Raw genomic sequence first — 20,729 nt, 5'->3', positions numbered from 1 at the left:
TGGATGGAGATCTGCAGGAGGCCAACCAGCTGAACCTGTTTTTCAACAGGTTTGATAGTCCACTCCCTGACCACCCTCCCCCTCCCCCTCCCTGTGATGCACCATTAACACCTGTCTATAACAACAATGTACCTCCTCCTCCTCCCCCTCCCCCTAACCATACTAACCAGTTTCACCTTCCCATCAATAACATCACCCTGCCCCCCTTACCCCACCTTCCATTAACAACCCCCCACCCTCCCCCATCAGATCTCTCTCTCTGCTCTTCTGTGTCCACAGTTACCATCACCACAGAAGATGTGAGGAGGGAGTTCAGTCGACTACGACCGGGAAAAGCTACAGGACCGGACGGACTCAGCCCCAGAGTACTCAGGGACTGCGCCACACAGCTGTGTGGGGTCTTCCAGCACATCTTCTCCCTGAGTCTGAGCCTGATGACTGTCCCTGCCCTGTGGAAGACAACATGCCTTGTTCCTGTGCCCAAGACCAAACATCCAAGCACACACAGCGACTACAGACCAGTTGCTCTGACTTCACATGTGATGAAGTCTCTGGAGAGGCTGGTCCTGAAACACCTGCGTGCTGTTGTGGAACCATCGCTGGACCCCCTGCAGTTTGCTTACCAGCCCCGTATTGGAGTGGAGGACGCCATCATCTACCTGCTGCACAGAGCACACACCTACTTGGAGGAGGCAGGTAACACTGTTAGAATCATGTTCTTTGATTTTTCCAGCGTGTTTAACACCGTGCAGCCTGCCCTTTTGAATAGGAAGCTCCTGGACATGCAGGTAGAGACCCCACTGGTCACCTGGATCACTAACTATCTTACAGGTCGACCACAATTTGTGAGGCTGAGGAACACCGTCTCGGACACGATAGTGAGCAGCACGGGGGCACCCCAGGGCACGGTACTGTCTCCATTCCTGTTCACACTCTATACATCGGACTTCAGACACTGCTCACAGTCCTGCCACCTGCAGAAGTTCTCGGATGACTCTGCCATTGTGGGCTGTACCAGCAGAGGTCGGGAGGCGGAGTATATGAGTGTGGTGGACAGCTTTGTGGAGTGGTGCGGACAGAACCACCTGCAGCTGAATGTGACTAAGACAAGAGAGCTGGTGGTGGACTTCAGGAAGCACCAGACACTCCCTAACCCGGTCAGCATCAAGGGTACCAACGTGGACATTGTGGACAGCTACAAATACCTGGGTGTCCACATTGACCACAAACAGGACTGGTCCACAAACGCAGAGGCAATATACAGGAAGGGACAGAGTCGCCTGTATCTACTGAGGAGACTCAGGTCCTTTAACGTCTGCCAGACCATGCTGCAGATGTTTTACCACTCGGTGGTCTCCAGCGTCATCTTCTACGCTGTAGTGTGCTGGGGCAGCAGGATGAAGACGGCCGACACCAACAGACTCAACAAGCTCATTAGGAAGGCTGGCTCGGTGCTGGGAGTGGAGCTGGAGTCTGTGGTGGAGGTGACGGAGAGGAGGATACTGAGGAAACTCCTCAGTATTCGTAACAACATGTCTCACCCCCTGCACGACACACTGCTGTCCTACAGGAGCACATTCAGCGGTAGACTACCAGCACAGAACGCCACAGGAGGTCCTTCCTGCCAGTGGCCATCAGACTGTATAACTCCTCCCCTTTCTGTAGGGAGAAGCGCTAGATAATCATGTCAGGCATCACTGTCATTCCCTCCACTGGTCTATATTTATGTTTACTTAGCACCTTACATCTCCATATTTGTATCCATGTATCATATATTGTGCTCATACTGCGTACTGTACTCTTATTTTGGATTATAGTGACACTTACTTACTCTTATACTCTGTACTTAACTGCATTTAATGTAACTTGATACCTCTGGCACAAGAATTTCCTTTGGGATTAATAAAGTTTTATCTTATCTTATCTTATATACGCAACTGTTTCATCTTGCACGTAAACATCAACAACCATCATATTCGTTTATATGTGTAATGTATGATGTTTGTATAGAATACAATAGAAATTTACTTTATGTATCCCAAGCTGGGAAATTTTGCACTGCCCGGGAATCGAACCCAGGTCACAAGAAATGGAGTCTTGTATGATACCACAGTGCTGGTTGTGCATGTTGTTCCTCTCTCTCTCTCTCTTCTTCATCGTCTCCCTCTTCTTCTCCTCTACCCGGCCGACTGGCAACAGAAAGGTTCTTCTTTATGACTCAGGTCCTGCTTAAGGTTTTTTCCTGTTTAAAGGGAGTTTTTCTTGCCACTGTTGCTCCTAAGGGGGTTCAGGCTCTGGGTGAAGCGCTTTGAGACAGTGATTGTAAAATGCGCTATATATAATAACACTAATAATGTTAATCTATATCTGAAGTGTTGGTTCCCATACACAAATACCTCAGATTGGTGCTTTAGTCTCCGACAAAGAGGACCAAAATCAGCAAATTTTGGGATACAACATTAAATCTGTATTGTATAACCTACAAATAGATGTTAAGATTAAAGGGAAAGTACACAGCAGTATATATTAAAAGTTAAAGGTTGTTGAGAGATCCTCAGATCCTCATGACGTTCATTACCTTCTACTAATCATCTGAAGTATTTGTATGTGGTAATCAACAAGAAGAGGTTTAAAATGTCATCAAGTTGTCCAAAAATTCAAGACAACAACAAATGTCAACTACTGTAGTTTTTATTATTATGTAGCCCCTCTGAAGACATATGAAATATGTAATGCGCACGAAATAGTATTGTTATTGACAGGGCAAATGGAGGTGGGCTGCTCGGCCAGGGAGCACCATTTCCCTGCTGCCCGGGGTCCCTGCTGCCCGGGGTCCCCCCTGCGTTCTGACTGGGCACCCCGCTGTGTGGGAGGCATGTGCTGGGCATGGTTTGTCCATAAGGAACACCATGTTCGAGCACAATGTTGTCCATCGGTGCACCTGGCACCAGGACACCCTAGGCCGGAGGTCAATGATTGATTTTGTAATCGTGTCATCTGATCTCAGGTGAAGAGAGGGGCTGAGCTGTCAACTGATCACTACCTGGTGGTGAGTTGGATCCGTTGGCAGGGGAGGAGGCTGGACAGGCCCGGCAGGCCCAGCATTTGGCCGAACCCTCTGCCAGGGACATCTTCAACTCCCACCTCCGAGAGAGCTTCACCCAGATTCCGAGGGAGGTTGGGGACATTGGGTCTGAGTGGACCATGTTCTCCACCTCCATTGTCGATGCAGCTGACCGAACTTGTGGCCGCAAAGCCTCCGGTGCCTGTCGCGGCGGCAATCCCCGGACCTGGTGGTGGACACCGGGAGTCAGGAATGCCGTCAAGCTGAAGAAGGAGTCATATTGGGCCTGGTTGGCTTGTGGGACTCCTGAAGCAGCTGATAGGTATCGGCAGGCCAAGCGTGCTGCAGCGAGGGCAGTTGTAGAGGCAAGAGTTCGGGAGGGGGAAACAGTACTCCACCAGCACTGGGGGTGGATGAGATTCGCCCTGGGTACCTTAAGTCTCTGGATGTTGTGGGGCCTCTGCAACGCCACATGGCAATCGGGGGCAGTGCCGCTTGACTGGCAGACCGGGGTGGTGGTCCCTCTTTTCAAAAAGGGGACCCGGAGCGTGTGCTCCAACTATAGGGGGATCACACTCTTCAGCCTCCTGGGAATGTCTATGCCAGGGTACTGGAGAGGAGAATTTGGCCTATAGTAAAACCTCGGATTCAGGAGGAGCAATATGGTTTTCGTCCTGGCCGCGGAACGCTGGACCAGGACGCGGTGAAGAGACATAGCGAGGCTTGGGAATGCCTCGGGATTCCCCCAGAAGAGCTGGAGGAAGTGTCCAGTGAGCGGGAAGTCTGGGTGTCCCTGCTTAGGCTGTGCCCCCCTGCTGCCCGGGGAAGGTGCTCCCTGGCCGGGCAGCCCCCTCCAATGCGTCCTGTCAATTACAATACTATTTCGTGGCCACGAATTAGTATTTCGTGCGCATGTTATACATATTTCGTGGACACGAAATGGCTTAGTAGTTGTAACTATGTAAAGTAGGTAAACAGGGTGCTGTAGCATCCTGCATCATTAACCTTTGCAGGGGCCATCTTTCCTCCTTTGGGACGAACTTGGTCCACAGGCGCAGAAACTCACCATGCAGAGACAGGTCTTTAAGCATGGCTTGTCCATAGTGTCTGTGGGGAATTACATTAGGTTTGAAATTATTACAACTGTGAAAAAAAAACACAATGTAAACAAAAGTAAGTAGATATGTATAAGTTGATAACCCACCTCACATCTGGAGCAGCATCCGCTGACATTTTGGACACAGCAATCAGGAAGAGCCTGGAGAAGCTTCTTCCTGACAGGATGTGATCTGCTCCGATTTTCTTTGCAACTTGCTGCAGGTGTGCTGCCGTGCTGCTTCTAACGGCGCTACTGCGATGACTGCAGAGGGACAAGAGCAGGACATAAGGCAGCTGACATCACATCTGAATGGTTCCTCTCATGTACATTTACCTCAGTCCGTTGTTAAGGAGAGTGCTGACTGTCCGTCTGTGGCTGCAGTTTTCCACCATGGCATCCAACGCCAAGTCGACCTTCTGTTGGATAAGGGGGTGGATTGTTGCCAGTTTGAGCAGCAGGGCTCGTCCGGTCAGCTCTACCTCCGGATCCATAGTCTGCTGTAACTGAACATACAGCTTTGCTATGGTGTCTATAGCCTCACAGGCCACTGCTGAGCGCTGGTTGTTCACCTGTATAGTAAGAATGAGAACCATCAGCCACAGCTGTCATATGTTTCATGCAATTTCCATCAATGATACAAAAAACAATCGGACAATAGGACAATACCTCCTTATTGAGCAGCAGACAAACTTCATGCAGTTTGGTTATCAGCGTCTGTGCGTGGTGCTGCGCCAGAGCTTGGATGGTGTTCATACCATCCATTTTCTCCTCCCTGTTTAATAGATATATATGTTAATGTGACTTCAGGAACTACACGATATGCAGGTCTGCATATGTTATATTGTAGCTGCTTCAGCTACAGTGTCCCTGTCTTACCAGTCATCTGAACGCAGCAGGGTGAAGCAGCTGAACAGGCTCGATTGAGGGTTGGCCAGAGGATAGAGCTCAGCTACACTTTTTATCTTGTTCATGCTGCAGTCACTGGCTGTCTTTTTGCCCGCTAGACAGAAGAATACTTGTTGCCCTCATTCAAAGTGTTGTATATAATGTACAAGTATACAAAACACAACAACTTACCTTCTTCACTATTTCTGTTTGTAATTTGCGGGAATATTGTGGGTTGGGTTCTTGCTCCTGCAGCTGTCTTTGTAAGGGGTTGGGGTTTGTGTGATTGGCAGGAGAAAGCCTGCAGACACATTTCTAAATCAAAATCCCCTTTATTCTTCACACTGTGGAGCTGCACGTCTTTGACGAGCTTTTTGTCTGGTGGTCGGGCGGCAGGAGGACGAGCTGGTGTTTCATCCATCCTTCTTGGCGGTTCCACCAAAAGAGTTTCTAATCTCCTTCCGTGCGGGAGGAAGGATTTCCTTTGGCTGTGAGTAGCAGGGGGTTTTGACAAAATCCTGTTCTGAATTGAGATTCTCTGCAGCAAAGCATCATTTCGGGCTTTAATTGAGGCATACAGTCGATCTGCTCGATCAGATATGGATGCCATTTTTGTACGCTCGGCCCGCTCTATGTCCATGATGGTGGACTCATTGGTGACCCGATAATGATATGGGTTACCATGGCCTCCAGTTCGCTGTGGGTCAAGCCAATAAAACAAGTTAGGACCAACGCACTTAGACTGTTAGGAATACAGGACCAACAGAAAACAAAAGTTAATTTTATTTTATTTTTTATTAAAACAAAAGAAACTATTTAAGCACAGAAACAACAGGAATGTGTTGTTATTTTGTTACTTACATGAAATAACTAATGAGATGATCTACCAGATTTAAAGTCCAAACTTATATTCTACTAGCAACAAATTCAAAATGAAAGCTGCAAACAGCATTGCGGACCCTCGCACACCTTGTAATCTGCGGGGCCATCAAAGTTCCTGCTGCCAGTAGGTGGCACTGTGACGGTATCATCCTATTAGCATATGTATCTGTTCAGACTTGGGTCCATAGCAGTACTGTAAGATTTTGTCCACATTGCATGAAGTATGTTGGTGGTACTGCAGAAAATACAGCGTTTCTTTGTAATGGCGAATGGTCAACTTTGAGGCCACGCCCCCGCCACACCGTAAGACTTTTGAAAGAGTTTTGGGATGCGTTTTTTTTTTTTTTTTGTCTTGTCTCCGTTGATGATATCGGTGGACTGTTGACATGGCAACGTACCAAGCTAAAACAACGGGGCAACACGTTAGGGGGCGCTATAGAGCCATTTTCCGTTGTGCGTTTCAAAAGTCAGCAAATTTTAAGTTTTTCAGGAGAAAAAATAAATGATAGAGCAGCATCTAATGAGCGTTTTAAGACTAAAATGAAGTCTGTAGCGTGAAATTTGTAGGAGGAGATACATTTGGCAGATGACAGCTGAGTACTCAGGTTGATGAGTTGTGTCTCTATGGTGAAATCACATTCTATCCTGTGTCATCACCAAAACGTCATCACCATGTCATCACCATAACGTCATAGCAACATTTAAAAACAAATATAAAGATGTTTGTTTTTCAATTTTTATATGGAACATTGTGTGTTTTATTCAGATATGAAAAAGCCTGCAAATCATTTCCAAACTTCAGTAGCTTGAATCAGTTACCACACTATCTTAATATATATTATTGTATTAAAATAAGGATTCAGAATTCAGAAATGTATAGATTTAAGCTTAGTTCATTGTTCAGTGATAAAGGGATACTGTGGATACTTGGGATAGCAACAGTTTTCTAATTTAAACACAATAAAAACGAAACTAGAAAGGGCATTTCCTGAAGAAAATGCAAGTTTTATTTGTTGCAGCTGAAGCAATGCTTGTGAAGGATTGCTCTGAATTGCTGGAGAATCTGCAATCTGAATTGAATTTGCTGAAACACGGTTAAGAATTTGAAAAGATGAAGCTCTTATTTTGAAAAGTAGAAAATCTTAATAGAATAGAGGAGATACATTTGGCAGATGACCCTCATTGAAGGGCTCTCTCATAGACTCCCATGTTACAAAAATGACAACGAAATTGCTTAATATTTGAAAAATTAGAATTTTTTTAAAAAAACTTGAAGTTGACCCGGAATGTCCTCTGTGAGATGAACATTTAGATAGTTGAATCTGCATAACCTATCGATTTAATGTATATTATTCATATTTATTTCTCTAAAAGAAGTTTGGACATTAGGAGGGTTAGAGATGAGAAGAGCTTGTTACTTACTGCAGTGAAGGATGATGAGGTGAAAGGATCCATCTCTTGCAGGAAAATGCAACTTCTTTACAAGAAGAAACAACGGTGAGTACTCAGGTTGGTGAGTTGTGTCCCAAAAGACTGAAGCTTTGTTGATACGTCTCTATGGTGAAATCAACATTCTATCCTGTGTCATCAGGAGCGTCATCACCAAAACGTCATCACGATAATGTCATAGCAACATTTAAAAACAAATATAAAGATGTTTGTTTTTCAATTTTTATATGAAACATTGTGTGTTTTATTCAGATATGAAAAAGCCTGCAGATCATTTCCAAACTTTCCAACAGGTTTCAGTAGCTTGAAGAATCTTGTAGAAAGCTTGGAGAATCAGAGCAATTCAGAGCTTTGTATGCCTCTGTGTGTCAGCCTGTCACCATGGTAACAGCAGAGGAGACCTCAAAAACCACTCCAACTTTAAGAGCCTGGCGTGCGGAAACGATTCGGAATTAGAAAATTCTGAATACAAGTTTGATAGAGCAGCATCTAATGAGCGTTTTAAGACTAAAATGGAGTCTGTAGCTTGAAATTTGTAGGAGCAGATACATTTGGCAGATGACCCTCGTTGAAGGGCTCTCTCATAGACTCCCATGTTAAAAATGACACCGAAATTCCTTAATATTTGAAAAAGTATAATTTTTTGAAAAAAACTTGAAGTTTACCCAGAATGTCAAACTAATAATCAAACTAATAATAATAACAGAAGATACACACATATCACACACTGATACGCTGACATAACACAGTCACTGCGCCCCCTCCTGCCCAGAGGACCTGTCTGTTGTGTATGTACATGTTCAGTCCAGAAGCAGCTATGGACAGGTCTGTGTGTCATGAGGCAGGCTGTGGGCATCAAGTGAACAGAGAGGCTGCTGATAACAAACAGGCATTCAGCATGTTTACTGTGTCAGTGTTCCTGCTGTAGATTCATGTGATGATTCATGTTCATCAGACATTAATGGATGGAGCTGTGTTAGCAGACAGCAGCTAACTAGTTAGCTCACTGAGCCAGAGCACCGGCATCATGACTGAGGCTCATTAAAAAACACAGCTGGCAGCGTGACACCAGCTCCATGCAGAGTCTGACCTCACATCAGTCCAGCACTGTGTTCATCACATGGAACAAGGAACTACAGACACTGTAGAAATGTAGTGGAGGAGAAAGGACAGGTAACAGCTGCAGCATGGAGTCAGAGTATAAAGTATGCACTATTATTGCACTATTATTAAGTACCAATACATAAAAAATGACTTAAGTACAGTAACAAAGTACAAATACTTAGTTACTTTCTACCACTGATTGCTAGCAGTGACAGATTAACCTGTTGTTGCATCATAATCTGTGGCCCATTGCAGTTGAGTTCACCTCCATATGTCATTGACTCAGGCCTACAGTGTAAATACTCTTGCTGCCACAAGAGGGCGACAAGAATTTTGCACTGTAGCTTTAAGAGAGCTGTTCTAATGCTACAAACACCAACAACAGATACAGAGATGGAGTCCATGTGTCTTTCATTCAGTTTTATTCCTCTTTGTTACGTTAACTCTGTTATTTCAGATGCGCTGATCCAGAACACATTCATGTTGTTTTAAATGTTTATGTTTTTCATATTGTGGTTACCTTCCTGGGTTTTAAATATTAACGTATCTTACACGCACACAGTGAAAAAAGCCCACAGGGAACAGAATGACTCGGTTCTGTCCGACCCCTGAAGCAGGTTCAGGGTTAAAATCCTAAACGGACAGAACACGCTGGACAGACTACACAACTGTCATCCAGCTCATGGAACATTTAATGAAACACGGATGCACTATGACAACTTTTCTTTCGTTGTTTATCATCTTATATACTTGAACATCTGACCGACTGAATATAATATACTGTGTATTATTCCAGTTACTTTCCATTCCAGGCAAATGTGTATTAACCGCCATCTTCTCCTGAGCAGTAAGAAATAAGGGCAGTGGTCAGAGAGACTGTACCGAGACAGAGAGGTCAGAGGTCAGAGGTTCCGTCAGAACCAGCAAAACTGAAATCAAAATGCTGGTTTGTTGGAAACGTAAAAAGAAAAGGTACAAAAACAGGCAGTTGTGTGCACAAAATACAGTTTAAAAAGAGAAATGCTGAGACCTACCTAATGAAAGAGTGAAAAATCAGCCCCAGAATTAACTACTAGCTATCTCATCTTCTCTTTTAATGCTAATGCTAACAGCTATACCACGTTTTATACGACTGAGGTAGACAAAGGCATTTTTTTTAATGTTTAGTCAAAGCCTTTGCTTTTGCAATCTTTTCCTCAGCTTCAGAGAGCTAGCTAGTCAAGCTAATGTTAGCTTTGACAGTGTGGAAATAGCAATTAGCATTGTTCAGCTAGCATCCAGGACTGTTTCACGGATTACAGAGAAATACAACATGGTGAATTTGTAAAGTGGAAACTTGTTAAATGTTACTTCCAACGGAATGAACACTTTAGCTAATGTTGAGGTTTTGGGCCTCAGAAGAAACATTTTTTCTTGTTGTAAGCATGTTAGCTAGACATGCTAACTAGTAGCAGTGCCACAATTGTTTTTAAAATGGTGGAAATATTCTGAAATAACACTATAGCCAAGCTAAAGTCCAAAGAAAGGAGAAGTTAGCGAGCAGTTAATTAGCCTTTTTCTGCTGTATTACTGTCAACAGGAGAAGCTAATGGCTATCTCAAGGGGGCTGGCTACACTATGTGTACAAAGCAATGAGTGAAGAGCCCTAGTGTAACAGCTGAGATGCTTGCTGTTTGCATAAATTAGAACTACAGAATAAAAAAGGTCTTCATAGAAAAAAAAATCTTAAAGGCATTTTGTTTTTTTTACAGAATTCATCCAACGGATGATAAAAAATAATCAAAATGAGCTTTAAAATGCTGCTCTTAAGTTTCAGTTTACTGAATGAAATGCTCCCAAAAAATAAACTCATGAAGGCAAATCCAAAAATGAATACAACGAAAACAATATTTATACAGCTTAACTTAAAAAAAAAGATAAATATCACCTATTTTTGTTTTATGTACATCAAGTCAGTGCTTATTCAAAGACAGCGTTGTCCTAGTTTCTCAAACTATGGCTCGGGTCTGGGGCGCTGACCAGCATCTGACTGGTAAAACATTTCGAGTCTGGATCCACCCACTCGGTTCCAGTCATTGTTCAATTTAAGAGCTTCAAAGTTGAACTGGAAATTAAGGGCGTCGGCAGCAGGCGAAGGTAATAGTGGTGCTTTTGTGTCTCTCCCGTCTGAGCGGATGCCACGATCAAGCAAATTGCGCAGAGTGACTCGGGGAGCGGATGCCACGATCAAGACCTCAGATTCAAAATGTACGTCACCCCAAAGACTTTTTATGAATGTATTCCTCCATCTTGTGCTTCGTGATGCCAAGAGTCAGTCTCTTTTTCTCTTCATCTTCTTGCCTTTGCTCGTAGGCAGTACATCCCAGCTTAACCTGTACCTTTGCACAATAAAGGAGTCAGTACGTTTTAGATTAAGTGCTCATTCAACTTCACACAGGTGCTCAAACTCTGAAAAAGTATAAACAAGTGCTGTTTTCATCCTCTTCGAACCGTTTGTGCGTCATTCCCTTCTGAACATCGAAGTTTGTTCAAGCATTGTTAAACAATTCCACAGGCCCAATAAATTCTGGCGTACACAGGTACACTGGACGTCATCTACACATTCGACTCCACAAAGGGTCTTTTTGGTTTGACAGGCGACGTAGGACCGGTCCGCTTCTCTGTTGGCCTGTCGGAGCAGCTATGGATCACTGGTAGCGTTCGTGCCACCTTCACATCCAGATACGAGGGATTCTGACCAACGACCTGCCCTGAGCCTTCACCCTGACGACCGTTGTTTGGCACCACCTCGTAGAAGTCCTGGTTGTCGTGCAGGAGGTGACCGTTGTGGGCGTTGTTGTTGCTGCGGTTGTGGTAGGCTATGGACGAAGGCTGGGGTGGCATGAAGCCTCCCTGGCTGGTAGGGTTTTTGCTTGGCGAGGTGACAACTGTGTCCACTGATGACACAGCCCAGGAGCGAGAGGGGCTGAGGCAGGATGCTGAACTTGACGGAGCTGGCTGCTGATACTGATGGTGCACCCTCGTTTTGTCTGTTATGCCCATAAAAGGAGTGTTCCTTGATGAGCGCCCCACCTCTCCAGGATAGGTCCCTCCTCCTGCCATGGATATTTCTGACTGGGGAGAGGAGATAAGAAAGAGATCATCATGGTAACCACCCATGGAGGACAGATCTGCAGGGAGATCCATGTGCTGGGCAGATGCTGAGGTTCTGAAGCCTGGTCCATGGTTTGCTGGCTGCCCGCTAGTGAGACTGCCGCTGCTGGGAGAGAAACGGACGTTGACACTCTGGGAGTGGATGAGAGGCCTGGGGGTAGGAGCAGAGGAGGGGGTTGGGTGGGCACTAAGCGGACGGCGAAACCCTCCCTGATGGTGGTACTGATAATCGTGTGATGGCTGAAGCCTATCAGACGGCCCCAGTGTCGCCTCTGTGAGTTCCATTGGGTAGTAGGCTGCTTTGGTTTGGTTGCGGCTGAACTGATGGGACTGGACAAAACGATTTATGCCCATCCTATCTCCTCCTGCCCCTCTGGTATGGGCAGATGTAGACCTCACTTGGCAAACCATGTCAACATCCACATCGTCTAGTGCATATGAAGCTCCCGAGCTTAGACCAGCCTGGACCTGCGGGCTAGGCCTGACATCCAGGGGGCTGGGGCCAAAGCCTTCCCCAAGCTCTGCTAGTTCTTGGGGCAGATGGGCAAACTGTGTGTAGGCAGAACTTCCTAAAACCATGCTGGAGTGGGCGGAGGAGCTGGGCTGACTGGTCCTGACCACCTGTGCTTTGGCTGGTTGGAGCCATTGGCCTTGGATTGGGTTCTGGATGGACCTCTGACTGGTCAGATGGTGGAGCTGCTGCACTCCCTGGTCCTGGTCTGAGTGGTGGAAGGCAGAAGCAGACTGTGCATGTTGGTGATGACTGCCTCCTGAGAGAGCAGACATGGTTTCAGACATTGGACCGGCTCGCTGCAGATGCTGCATTGGGGATGATGTAGGACTGAAATTGTGATAGGAGGAAGATGGAAGGGGAGGCGCAGAGTGACTCGGGGAGGAGAGGGAGGCTCCGTGAGTGGGACTGGGGAGGGGATGGTACAGGTGAGTCGGGGAGAGAGAAGAGGGTGACGGCCCCCTGGATCTTGGGCGGGTTTCAAGACTTTGAATCACAGGTGAAGGGTAAAAGGAGGACTCTCTGAGAGTCCCATCCTCCTCTGTCTCATCTTCCTCTTCCTCCTCCTCCTCCTCCTCCTCAGTAAGCCCTTCCCTGTCCGGTACCTGAAGAGAACCCGAATCTCTGCTCCTGGCCTCGCTAATAGACATGGCCACATTTTGCTGATAAACATGATGAGATGGTGGAGGAGACTCGTGTGCAGCCTGTCGACACTCATCCTTGACCCTGGTCATTAGGCGTTGGATCTCTCGGTTGGATGGACAAAGTCGGCTGGCCTCGATCAAGTCCTCCAGGGCTGCATGGAACTGTCTGAAGGACAAAAGACCAAAGACAGAGAGGACATTTCAGTGGACATAGACAGAACGTCTGCTGGCACCGTCTCCGTATGTGAGCTGAAACACTGAAAAAGAGAAACTACACCTACGACCTCCTTGAGCAGTGCATCAAAGGCCAAGAAGGCCCCAAGTCAAAATGGCAGCTGCCAGAGCCTCCACACGGACTAAGAAAACCCCAGTTCAGGGGTGAAAGGGTTCCCTTGAGTCTCGATCCGTCTCCTTGTTAGAATGTTTTTGTTTGCTCTGTATTGTTGAGGATCTTAACAGGTTTTAAAGACACTTCAGTTACCTGCGGCTGCGTTTGGCGCGAGCTCTGGCATAGAAGGCTTCGTAAGATTTGGCTTTTAGCTCTAGAGCCTTGGTGGCTAACTCCTCAGCAAGGCTGAAGTCCTACAAGAAAAAAAAACAACACGATGAAACTGAAAGAATATGATAATATAAGAATATGAAATCAAATCAAATGAAGCCGTCAAACGTACGTTCATCTTCCGGCGGCAGCGTGACAGGTTGAGCAGCACACACACTCTCAGCTGTCTGAACGTCTTCAGCTCGTCTCCTGGAAACTTCTGGAGTGCTGACTGATAGGAGTGAGCAGCTTCCCTCACTTTACCTTGCTGGAAATGCACACAAAGACAAAACAACATCAAATAAATGTGTGTGTGTGAGATTCACTGTGCCTGATCCTGGTGTGTTACCTTGTAGAGTTTGTCTCCCTCTTGGATTAACTTGCTGAGTAGAACCATTAAGATATCTGGTTTAGAGGTCGCCATGGCCCAGGTGGCTGGTCCTGCACACAAACACATACATATATATATATTAGATATCTTCATCCTCAGCATCCACTCTTCACTTCTGGCTGGTTTGTAGTTCAGGTTTCTACCTATCTGAGCGCCCTTTTTCAGCAGAGCGATGACCGCTGATGTGTTTCTGCAGCCAACCGCTCGGTCCAGAGGACGCATCCCACTGCAATCCACATGCTCCACCGACGCACCGTGATCCACCAGGTATTGCACCTAAGACGGAGACGGACATTTAGCACCTCTTATTTTAACATGGAGTTCTATTTGCTTTTTGGACCCAGCGTCAGGTGGCCATTTGAGGAACTGCAGTTTTTTTTTTTTTTTCAAAATCCTAACTCACCACCTCTGGGTCACCACAGAAGGCAGCCAGGTCCAGAGGAGTTCGTCCACTGCGGTCAGCATGAGTGGTGGTTGCACCTCTCTCCACCAGCTCTCTGACCAGCAGGAGTTGACCTTTTAGACATGCCCAGCTCAGCGCTGTTAACCCTTCTTTGTCGGTCTGGTTGAGAGAAGCTCCTGGAATCAAAGTGAAACTTGTATAAGCTTTATGTGGAAATTTTGACATCAACGATAATCCAAAGAAGAGGTTTATTCACTATAAACGATGGCTCATAAAAGTGGGGATTCTACCCACAAGAGGCTTTTATTTTGAAATAATAATCTGCGGCAACAATTAAAAAACCATTGGAAAATAGAGAATGGATAAAAGAGGCTGCTACTGTATGCTGTGTTGGGTACTTGCCATGATCCAGCAGCAGTTGGGCGGTGGTCACATGTCCCTCTGAGGCTGCCGTCATCAGCGCTGTTCGACCCTGCTGGTCGACCATGTTCACCTCCACACCGTGATTCAGTAACAGCTCCACCACCTGATAGAGAGACACGTAAGACATCTGCACCTGGAGACCATCTACACCATGCCCGTGTGTTCAGGTGTTGCATACCTGCCAGTGACCTCGTCTCACCGCGCTGAAGAGCGGAGTGACGCCCTGCCTGTTGCCTTGATCGACAGCTGCCCCCTGATCCAACAGCAGTCTGCAGACAGGCAGCCTGCCGCGTCCTGCTGCTGCTGTCAGAGCTGGCAGACAGATACAGTGAGACAGGCCTGTTAGCTAAAACCCCCTAAACTCTGGACACTATATGTTCAAGGAGGTACAATAAATCATCCACACACTGCCAAACATTTAAAACATCCATATACTTTATTATGATCCTGGTGATGTGCACAGTTTTCTCCACTAGATGGAGGTAAAGTGTTGTAAAACAACGATTTACTGATCCTGTTTACCACCCATTTACTATGTACCATGAGGTAGCTGGAATATATAACATGTGAGAATCTCTTTTTTGGGTGATTGTTCACATGTGCACATGTGTGTAGTACCTGTCTCCCCCCACAGACTGTCATATGTGTTAATCTCAGGCCTCTCCTCCTCTTCCTCATCTTCCTCTGGCAGATCCAAAAGGTATGACACCATCTACGCACACAGTAACACATGTATTTTCATGATTCGGTAACACACAGCAGTAATGAGGTGTGTGAGGATTGTGTGAGTTTACCTCTGCGTGGCCCATGCTGGCTGCTGCAGTCAGTGCCTGTTGCACAGCCTGGCTCCTGCTCGCCCCCCTTTGGCCGCAGCAAGAAGTGCAGCTCCAGTCGGCGCACCTCAACAGAAAGCGCAGCACCTCGAGTTGGCCGCGCTGGGCCGCGTGAACTAGCACGCACCGACCTGAAACGTCCACGTGACCCACCTGAGTACACAGAGAGAGAGAGAGAGAGTGAAAAACCACATCCGCCTGGTGTCTACCACAGCATCATACTTGGTGACGCCAAATTACAGCTACCTTGGCTTTGTTCTGGCTCAGCATGGTGACGATGTCAAGGCGACCAGCTGCAGCAGCGAATCCGAGTGCGGTCAAACCATCCTGTGACTGAGCATCCACCTAAAAAAAAATGTGACACAGAAGCCTCAAGTTTGGTTGCAGCACAAAATCGACACCGTCTTCCCTTCATGATGGCTCATCACTGGGTTTTACCTGAGCTCCGTGGTCGAGCAGCAGCGCCACGGCGTCAGTGTGACCCAGGTGAGCGTGGACGCACAGCAGCGGGGCGTTGTTGAGGACATCACAACGACAGTCCACATCAGCCCCGCCTATAATCAGCAATCTGCTCACCTGGACAGGTGGAGAGCCAGAAGTTCAACCACACAATCCATCTGTGTTAGCAAATCCCTGTGTGTGTGTGTGATTGTTTCTCTGTGTGTGGGGGTGTTTTACCTTGATGTTAGGGGTGTAGAGGTTGCGCAGCGATGAGAGAACAGGGCTCAGGCTTGCAGTGCTGTACGAGAGCCACAGCCCCTGAAGAACTGAGGAGGAAACCCTGAGCTTCTTACTCAGACCCTGGAGACGTCACAGGAAGAAACATTTACAATAAACAGCCATTCTGTGTGTGAAACGTGCACTTTGTGGCCAAACAAATCCAAAAGTATTTCACTCCGGTGTTTGTCTTATTGTGTGTGTGTCAACTAGCCTTGTAGATGTGAGCTTTCAGGATGTGATGTCCCAGCTCGAGTGTCTGTTGTCGGTTCAGCTTCCCATCTTGTCTGCAGAGCCAGAAGGCCAGTAGCGTGTGGCCACTCCTGCACACAGATGGACAGACAGACTTAGTACCAACATCTTTCTCTCTCTCAGTGACTCTTCTTCTTCCTGTCAGTGTACCTGGGGTCACAGAGGAACCTGTCATCCTGCCCCTCTTCCCTCCACACCAGCCACTCCCTGAAGGAGGCGTGTTTTAGCATCCTGCTGCCGTCGCTTCGCCGAATCAGGAAAGGAGAGAGCTGCTCCAGACGCTGTGTGAACTCTGACCACTGCAGCATTCCTCCTGTCAGAGCGCCGGCATTCACCACCTCAAACAGCTGCAGAAGGAAGAAGAGAAGGAGGAGATCCAATGGACTCCATGAACAACAACATGACCCTGAAACCATGCAAGCAAGTCTTTATGAAATGCTTTAATTACAAGCTTCACACTCATGCTACCAGCAGAATGCTGCCATGCTTGCTAGAACAATGTTTATTAAAAGTGCTCTTATCGGACATTCTGATGAAGGATTTTAGAGTGATGGTGTTTACCTGCTGCTCTGTCAGCGGGTGCAGCGACGCCACGGTGACGTTGAGCAGCGGCAGAACTCTCTGAAACGATGACTGCGTGGGAAACCGCATGTTGAGCTGCAGCAGGTAAACTTCTGCTAGACTCACAGGAACCACCTACACACACACAGAGTCCATTCACCATTATAAAACATAACTAAATGATTACCAATAAATGTAAATAAGTCAATCATTTGCTAGTGAAGGTCAAAATTATTAACATGACAATGGATGCTTCGACTATTCTGCTGTCTCACCTTGAAGCTGGAGCTTTTTAGGACCAGGTATCCTCCCTCAATCAGGTCCAGGGTCAGTTTCAGGTAGAGGTACGAGCCTCTGCTCAGACTTTTCAGGTGGCTGACCAGTTTGGCCAGAGCCGTGTTGTCGAGGCGGCCATTGCTCAGCGACACGTTGCTCTGAATCTCAGCACTGCTGTGGATACGCTGCATCAGGTAACCCTGAGGAAACACAGACAGAGACACAGTTCAGATAAACAGAGAGAAGCACACAGTAAACAGGTCTGTGTTTACAAAATACCTGCAGGTCCTGGTCTATGGCGTTGTTGTCCTCCATCCTGTCCAGAGAGATGCGGTGAAACGGTAGAGAACTAGTGATGTCCTGATCCGATAAAATGACAAAAAAACAACAGATTTTATTAGATCAGAGAAAGTTTTGTTTGTCTCCGTCTGTGTTTAGCTCACATGATGGTTTGTGTGTGTGTGTGTCTGTACCTGCTGACTGGTCCTGACAGTGGTGATGATCTTCAACCAGGAAGGAAATTTCTGGATGTTTCTGGACAGGAAGGAAGTCAGAGTGTCTCCGTAGTCCGGCCGATGGAACTCCGCCTCGTTCAGCCCGTCAATCAGTACAATAAGCCCCGCCCCCTCCACATGCAACTTCCTCTCTGAAGGACAAAAACGATGTGTCTTATCACATGCGTACAACCAAGGTGAAGACAGAAGAGCCTGTGTGTACCTCTGTATAGAGCATCCAGAGGTTCTAGTATTCCCCTCTGGAGTGCAGAGCTCGGATCCTGGATGCAGGAGCGTAGACTGAGCATGCTCTGTAACTGTGGCGACCGTTGCAGCAGCTCCCTGTAGGCTGCCAGCTGAGGGGCGTCACTCAGCATGGCCACCATGTTGTGTACGAACTCCGGAACCAGACAGGTGTGACAGTTATCAGCCTGACAGAAATGATAAGAGACGACCTGCAAAGACGGACAAGAAGACACGTGGAATTAAAAATAATAATTGAAGGAAACAAGGCAGAGTTTAAGGTTAAGGTTAAAAAAACTGAAAGAAATATGCAAAAACAAAGGACAAAACTAAAGAACAGTGGTTGCTACCTGTCCTGCAAGCCTCCTCAGCGTCTCCTCCTGTCTCCGTCTCATTTCTGGAGTACCGGGGCAGCTCCCTCCTCCTCCTCCTCCTCCTTCCTCTCCACCACCTCCTCCTCCTCCTCTCCCCAGGGAATCATGGGAGAAAGGAACAGGCTCTACATCTGGAAAGTCAGTAAACATGTAAACACTCCAAACGTCTCCCTGTGTCTTTGTGGTGCATTCATACAGATTTGGTGTTTTTGTTCCACTGCATGATTTAGGAGGCATTTTTCTGGTGGTTGGCTCAGTAACTGTATGTGTCTGGTTGCTGGCTGTGAGTCTGCTGGATTTTATTGGGTTCTGTACGATGACTCAGCTTTTTTTCACAATAAATAAGCGCATGGAAAAAAGGTTGCGTTTGTGGCTACAAGAACTTGCTGGGGGTCTTCTGGCAGACATGCTAACTGGGCGACCGCCAAAAATGTTGTGTGTCGCCATATTTATGTCACCTTAAATCACTGAAAACTCGTTCAGAGCTTCAGAAAGTGTTGACGCCACATTTTAAAGACGCTCTGCTTCATAATTAAAAACAGAAATAAAAAATATGCTGACAAATGATGCCATGCTGCGTAAATAGGAACAATATATTTGGGTAAACTAGATTTAAGCAATCCTTTGGAAACTGCTGTGTGGTTGCTGCTTCTGCTCTTCTATGTCTGCTGCTTGCTTGCAGAAAGTTAAAGCTGAATATCTGACATCTGTGCTTACGTTTGGGTAACGTTTTACTGCTGGCAGCGTTCGGCCACATGCGGTGTCCATGACAGCTGAGCGCCACCAGACGGGCAACGATGGCCGTTTTCCCAAAACCCATGTTGCCGACGATCACCACTCCCTGACTCTTTGCTTGATCGTCGCTGCGGAGACAACCATCCACTTCCTGGTAGAGCCACTCCCTGCCAGTGAACAGCCAATCAGACGAGAGGCCGGGAACCTCAAAGTGGAGTGGCTTCAGGTTGAGCGAGGGAGTAAAGCGAACTGTGAAGAGTGAGAGAGAGAGAGAGAGAGAGCGGATGAGTTTAGTAATACTTCATATTTATGCCTTTCTGTCGGGAGTGAGTGCTTACCTCTGTGGTCCTGTTGACTACGACTCCCAGAATTCTGCCTGGGCATTCTGAGAGACGTCCTTGAAGGGAGGTGTCTCTGCTGTTCATCCAGATACGCTAGATCTTCCAGGTGGGCTGAACTAGTGGCTAGAAAGAGAACATAAAACACTTAACTGATGTTTTCAAGTTTAATCATAAACTGAGCAAAACTTTTATTTTTTTTGTCCTCAGATGCAAAAACAAAAGGTTTTGAATCTGCTATGACCATCACTGTTCTGATTGTGTCTTCTCCTAAGCAAAGACCCAAGTCCCTCCCAACCACATGGAATGAAATGATGAAATCTCCTACCCGACCTTTAAATATGACGCTACAGCCAAATAAATGATTAGCTTAGCAAAATGCTATCCAGGCTAAAAGGTTGAAAGAACTGTGTAACAGCAGCTCTGAAGCTTCATAACACATCATATTTCCTTGTTTAATGTGCACAAAAACTCAACTGTAGAATTCACAAATAATAGCTTCACAAGACACTGTGTCTGACCTTAACCATTTCCTCGCCAGAAGTTACAACTTCCTGTTGTTTCTAACTGTTACCTGGCAACCTCGGAGTTAAGACAAGATGTTTTTTAGTCTGATTTCAGTGCTAGAGTAAGGTAACCAGGGTGCCACCCTGAACCTAAACAGAATTTTAACCCTTTAATATATATATCTCGCAGCTTCTTGCAGTCGGACATCCCCGATACCCCCTGCAGCTGCTGCAAAGCTGATTTGAATGCTAACAACGTGCTAAAAATATCAGAAACTTGAAGCTGCTACAACTCCCAGCAAAAACACAAAACAGAAACGTACCGCTAGTTTGATCCAATCAATCCGGTTTAAAATCGTCCTACACTGCAGAGAACAGGAGCGCTGACTGTGCCGTGTATCCTGTGCATATGTATGAATGTGAGTGTGTGTGTGTGTGAGAGAGAGAAATGACATATATGTCACTTCCTTCCTTTTCCAAAGTGCTTGTGGTTTTTATGAGACACAGCAAGAAAAAGAAAATGGAGACTGACGTGTGAACGTTACATGATCTATGCAGGATTCTGGTTCTAGCTTCCATTGTCATTGCTGTGCTAGGCTAACCACGTCCTAAAGATGAGATAAAAATGTGACCGCTGTTCTGTTTGCAGACTATCTCTGGTGAGGTCACTATAGTTGAGAAAGAGTGATGTATTTCCTTCCTGACAGGAAAGACTGTGTGGGAGCAGCCTGTGGGACTGCAAAGCCTTTGACTCACACCCACTTACAACAGAGATGTGATGAAAGAGAGACAAACCGTTCAAAGACTCAGTGCTGCTAGGAGATGGTGGCAGACTTTAAAAATAATTGTTTCGA

The 20,729-nt window shown here is 46.5% G+C and overlaps 1 protein-coding gene across 5 annotated transcripts in view; it reads right to left on the bottom strand.

The window, feature by feature from the left end:
* Positions 1-1,071: 1,071 nt before the first annotated feature.
* Positions 1,072-20,729, bottom strand: part of LOC114439559 (protein TANC2-like) — a 34,785-nt gene continuing 15,127 nt past the window's right edge. For 3 of the 5 annotated variants that reach the window (XM_028411582.1, XM_028411583.1, XM_028411580.1), the window contains 22 exons: positions 19,370-19,495; positions 19,014-19,280; positions 18,273-18,427; positions 17,903-18,134; positions 17,659-17,831; positions 17,465-17,545; positions 17,185-17,385; positions 16,910-17,044; positions 16,499-16,695; positions 16,311-16,419; positions 16,058-16,180; positions 15,818-15,955; positions 15,626-15,724; positions 15,341-15,532; positions 15,165-15,258; positions 14,725-14,858; positions 14,526-14,649; positions 14,124-14,299; positions 13,679-13,996; positions 13,463-13,597; positions 13,273-13,373; positions 8,923-12,957 (listed from right to left, as the gene is read on the bottom strand). In XM_028411582.1, the coding sequence (XP_028267383.1) occupies positions 11,079-12,957; positions 13,273-13,373; positions 13,463-13,597; positions 13,679-13,996; positions 14,124-14,299; positions 14,526-14,649; positions 14,725-14,858; positions 15,165-15,258; positions 15,341-15,532; positions 15,626-15,724; positions 15,818-15,955; positions 16,058-16,180; positions 16,311-16,419; positions 16,499-16,695; positions 16,910-17,044; positions 17,185-17,385; positions 17,465-17,545; positions 17,659-17,831; positions 17,903-18,134; positions 18,273-18,427; positions 19,014-19,280; positions 19,370-19,495 (5,189 nt within the window). In that variant the 3' untranslated portion in view covers positions 8,923-11,078. Of the gene's footprint in view, positions 1,086-8,922; positions 12,958-13,272; positions 13,374-13,462; positions 13,598-13,678; positions 13,997-14,123; positions 14,300-14,525; positions 14,650-14,724; positions 14,859-15,164; positions 15,259-15,340; positions 15,533-15,625; positions 15,725-15,817; positions 15,956-16,057; positions 16,181-16,310; positions 16,420-16,498; positions 16,696-16,909; positions 17,045-17,184; positions 17,386-17,464; positions 17,546-17,658; positions 17,832-17,902; positions 18,135-18,272; positions 18,428-19,013; positions 19,281-19,369; positions 19,496-20,729 lie in introns of those variants that run through there. The other 2 variants (XR_003671073.1, XM_028411581.1) reach the window with 2 other exon arrangements.

This window comes from Parambassis ranga, chromosome 8, assembly GCF_900634625.1.
Source record: "Parambassis ranga chromosome 8, fParRan2.1, whole genome shotgun sequence".
Lineage (NCBI taxonomy): Eukaryota > Metazoa > Chordata > Actinopteri > Ambassidae > Parambassis > Parambassis ranga.
This window is presented reverse-complemented; position numbering and strand designations above follow the sequence as displayed.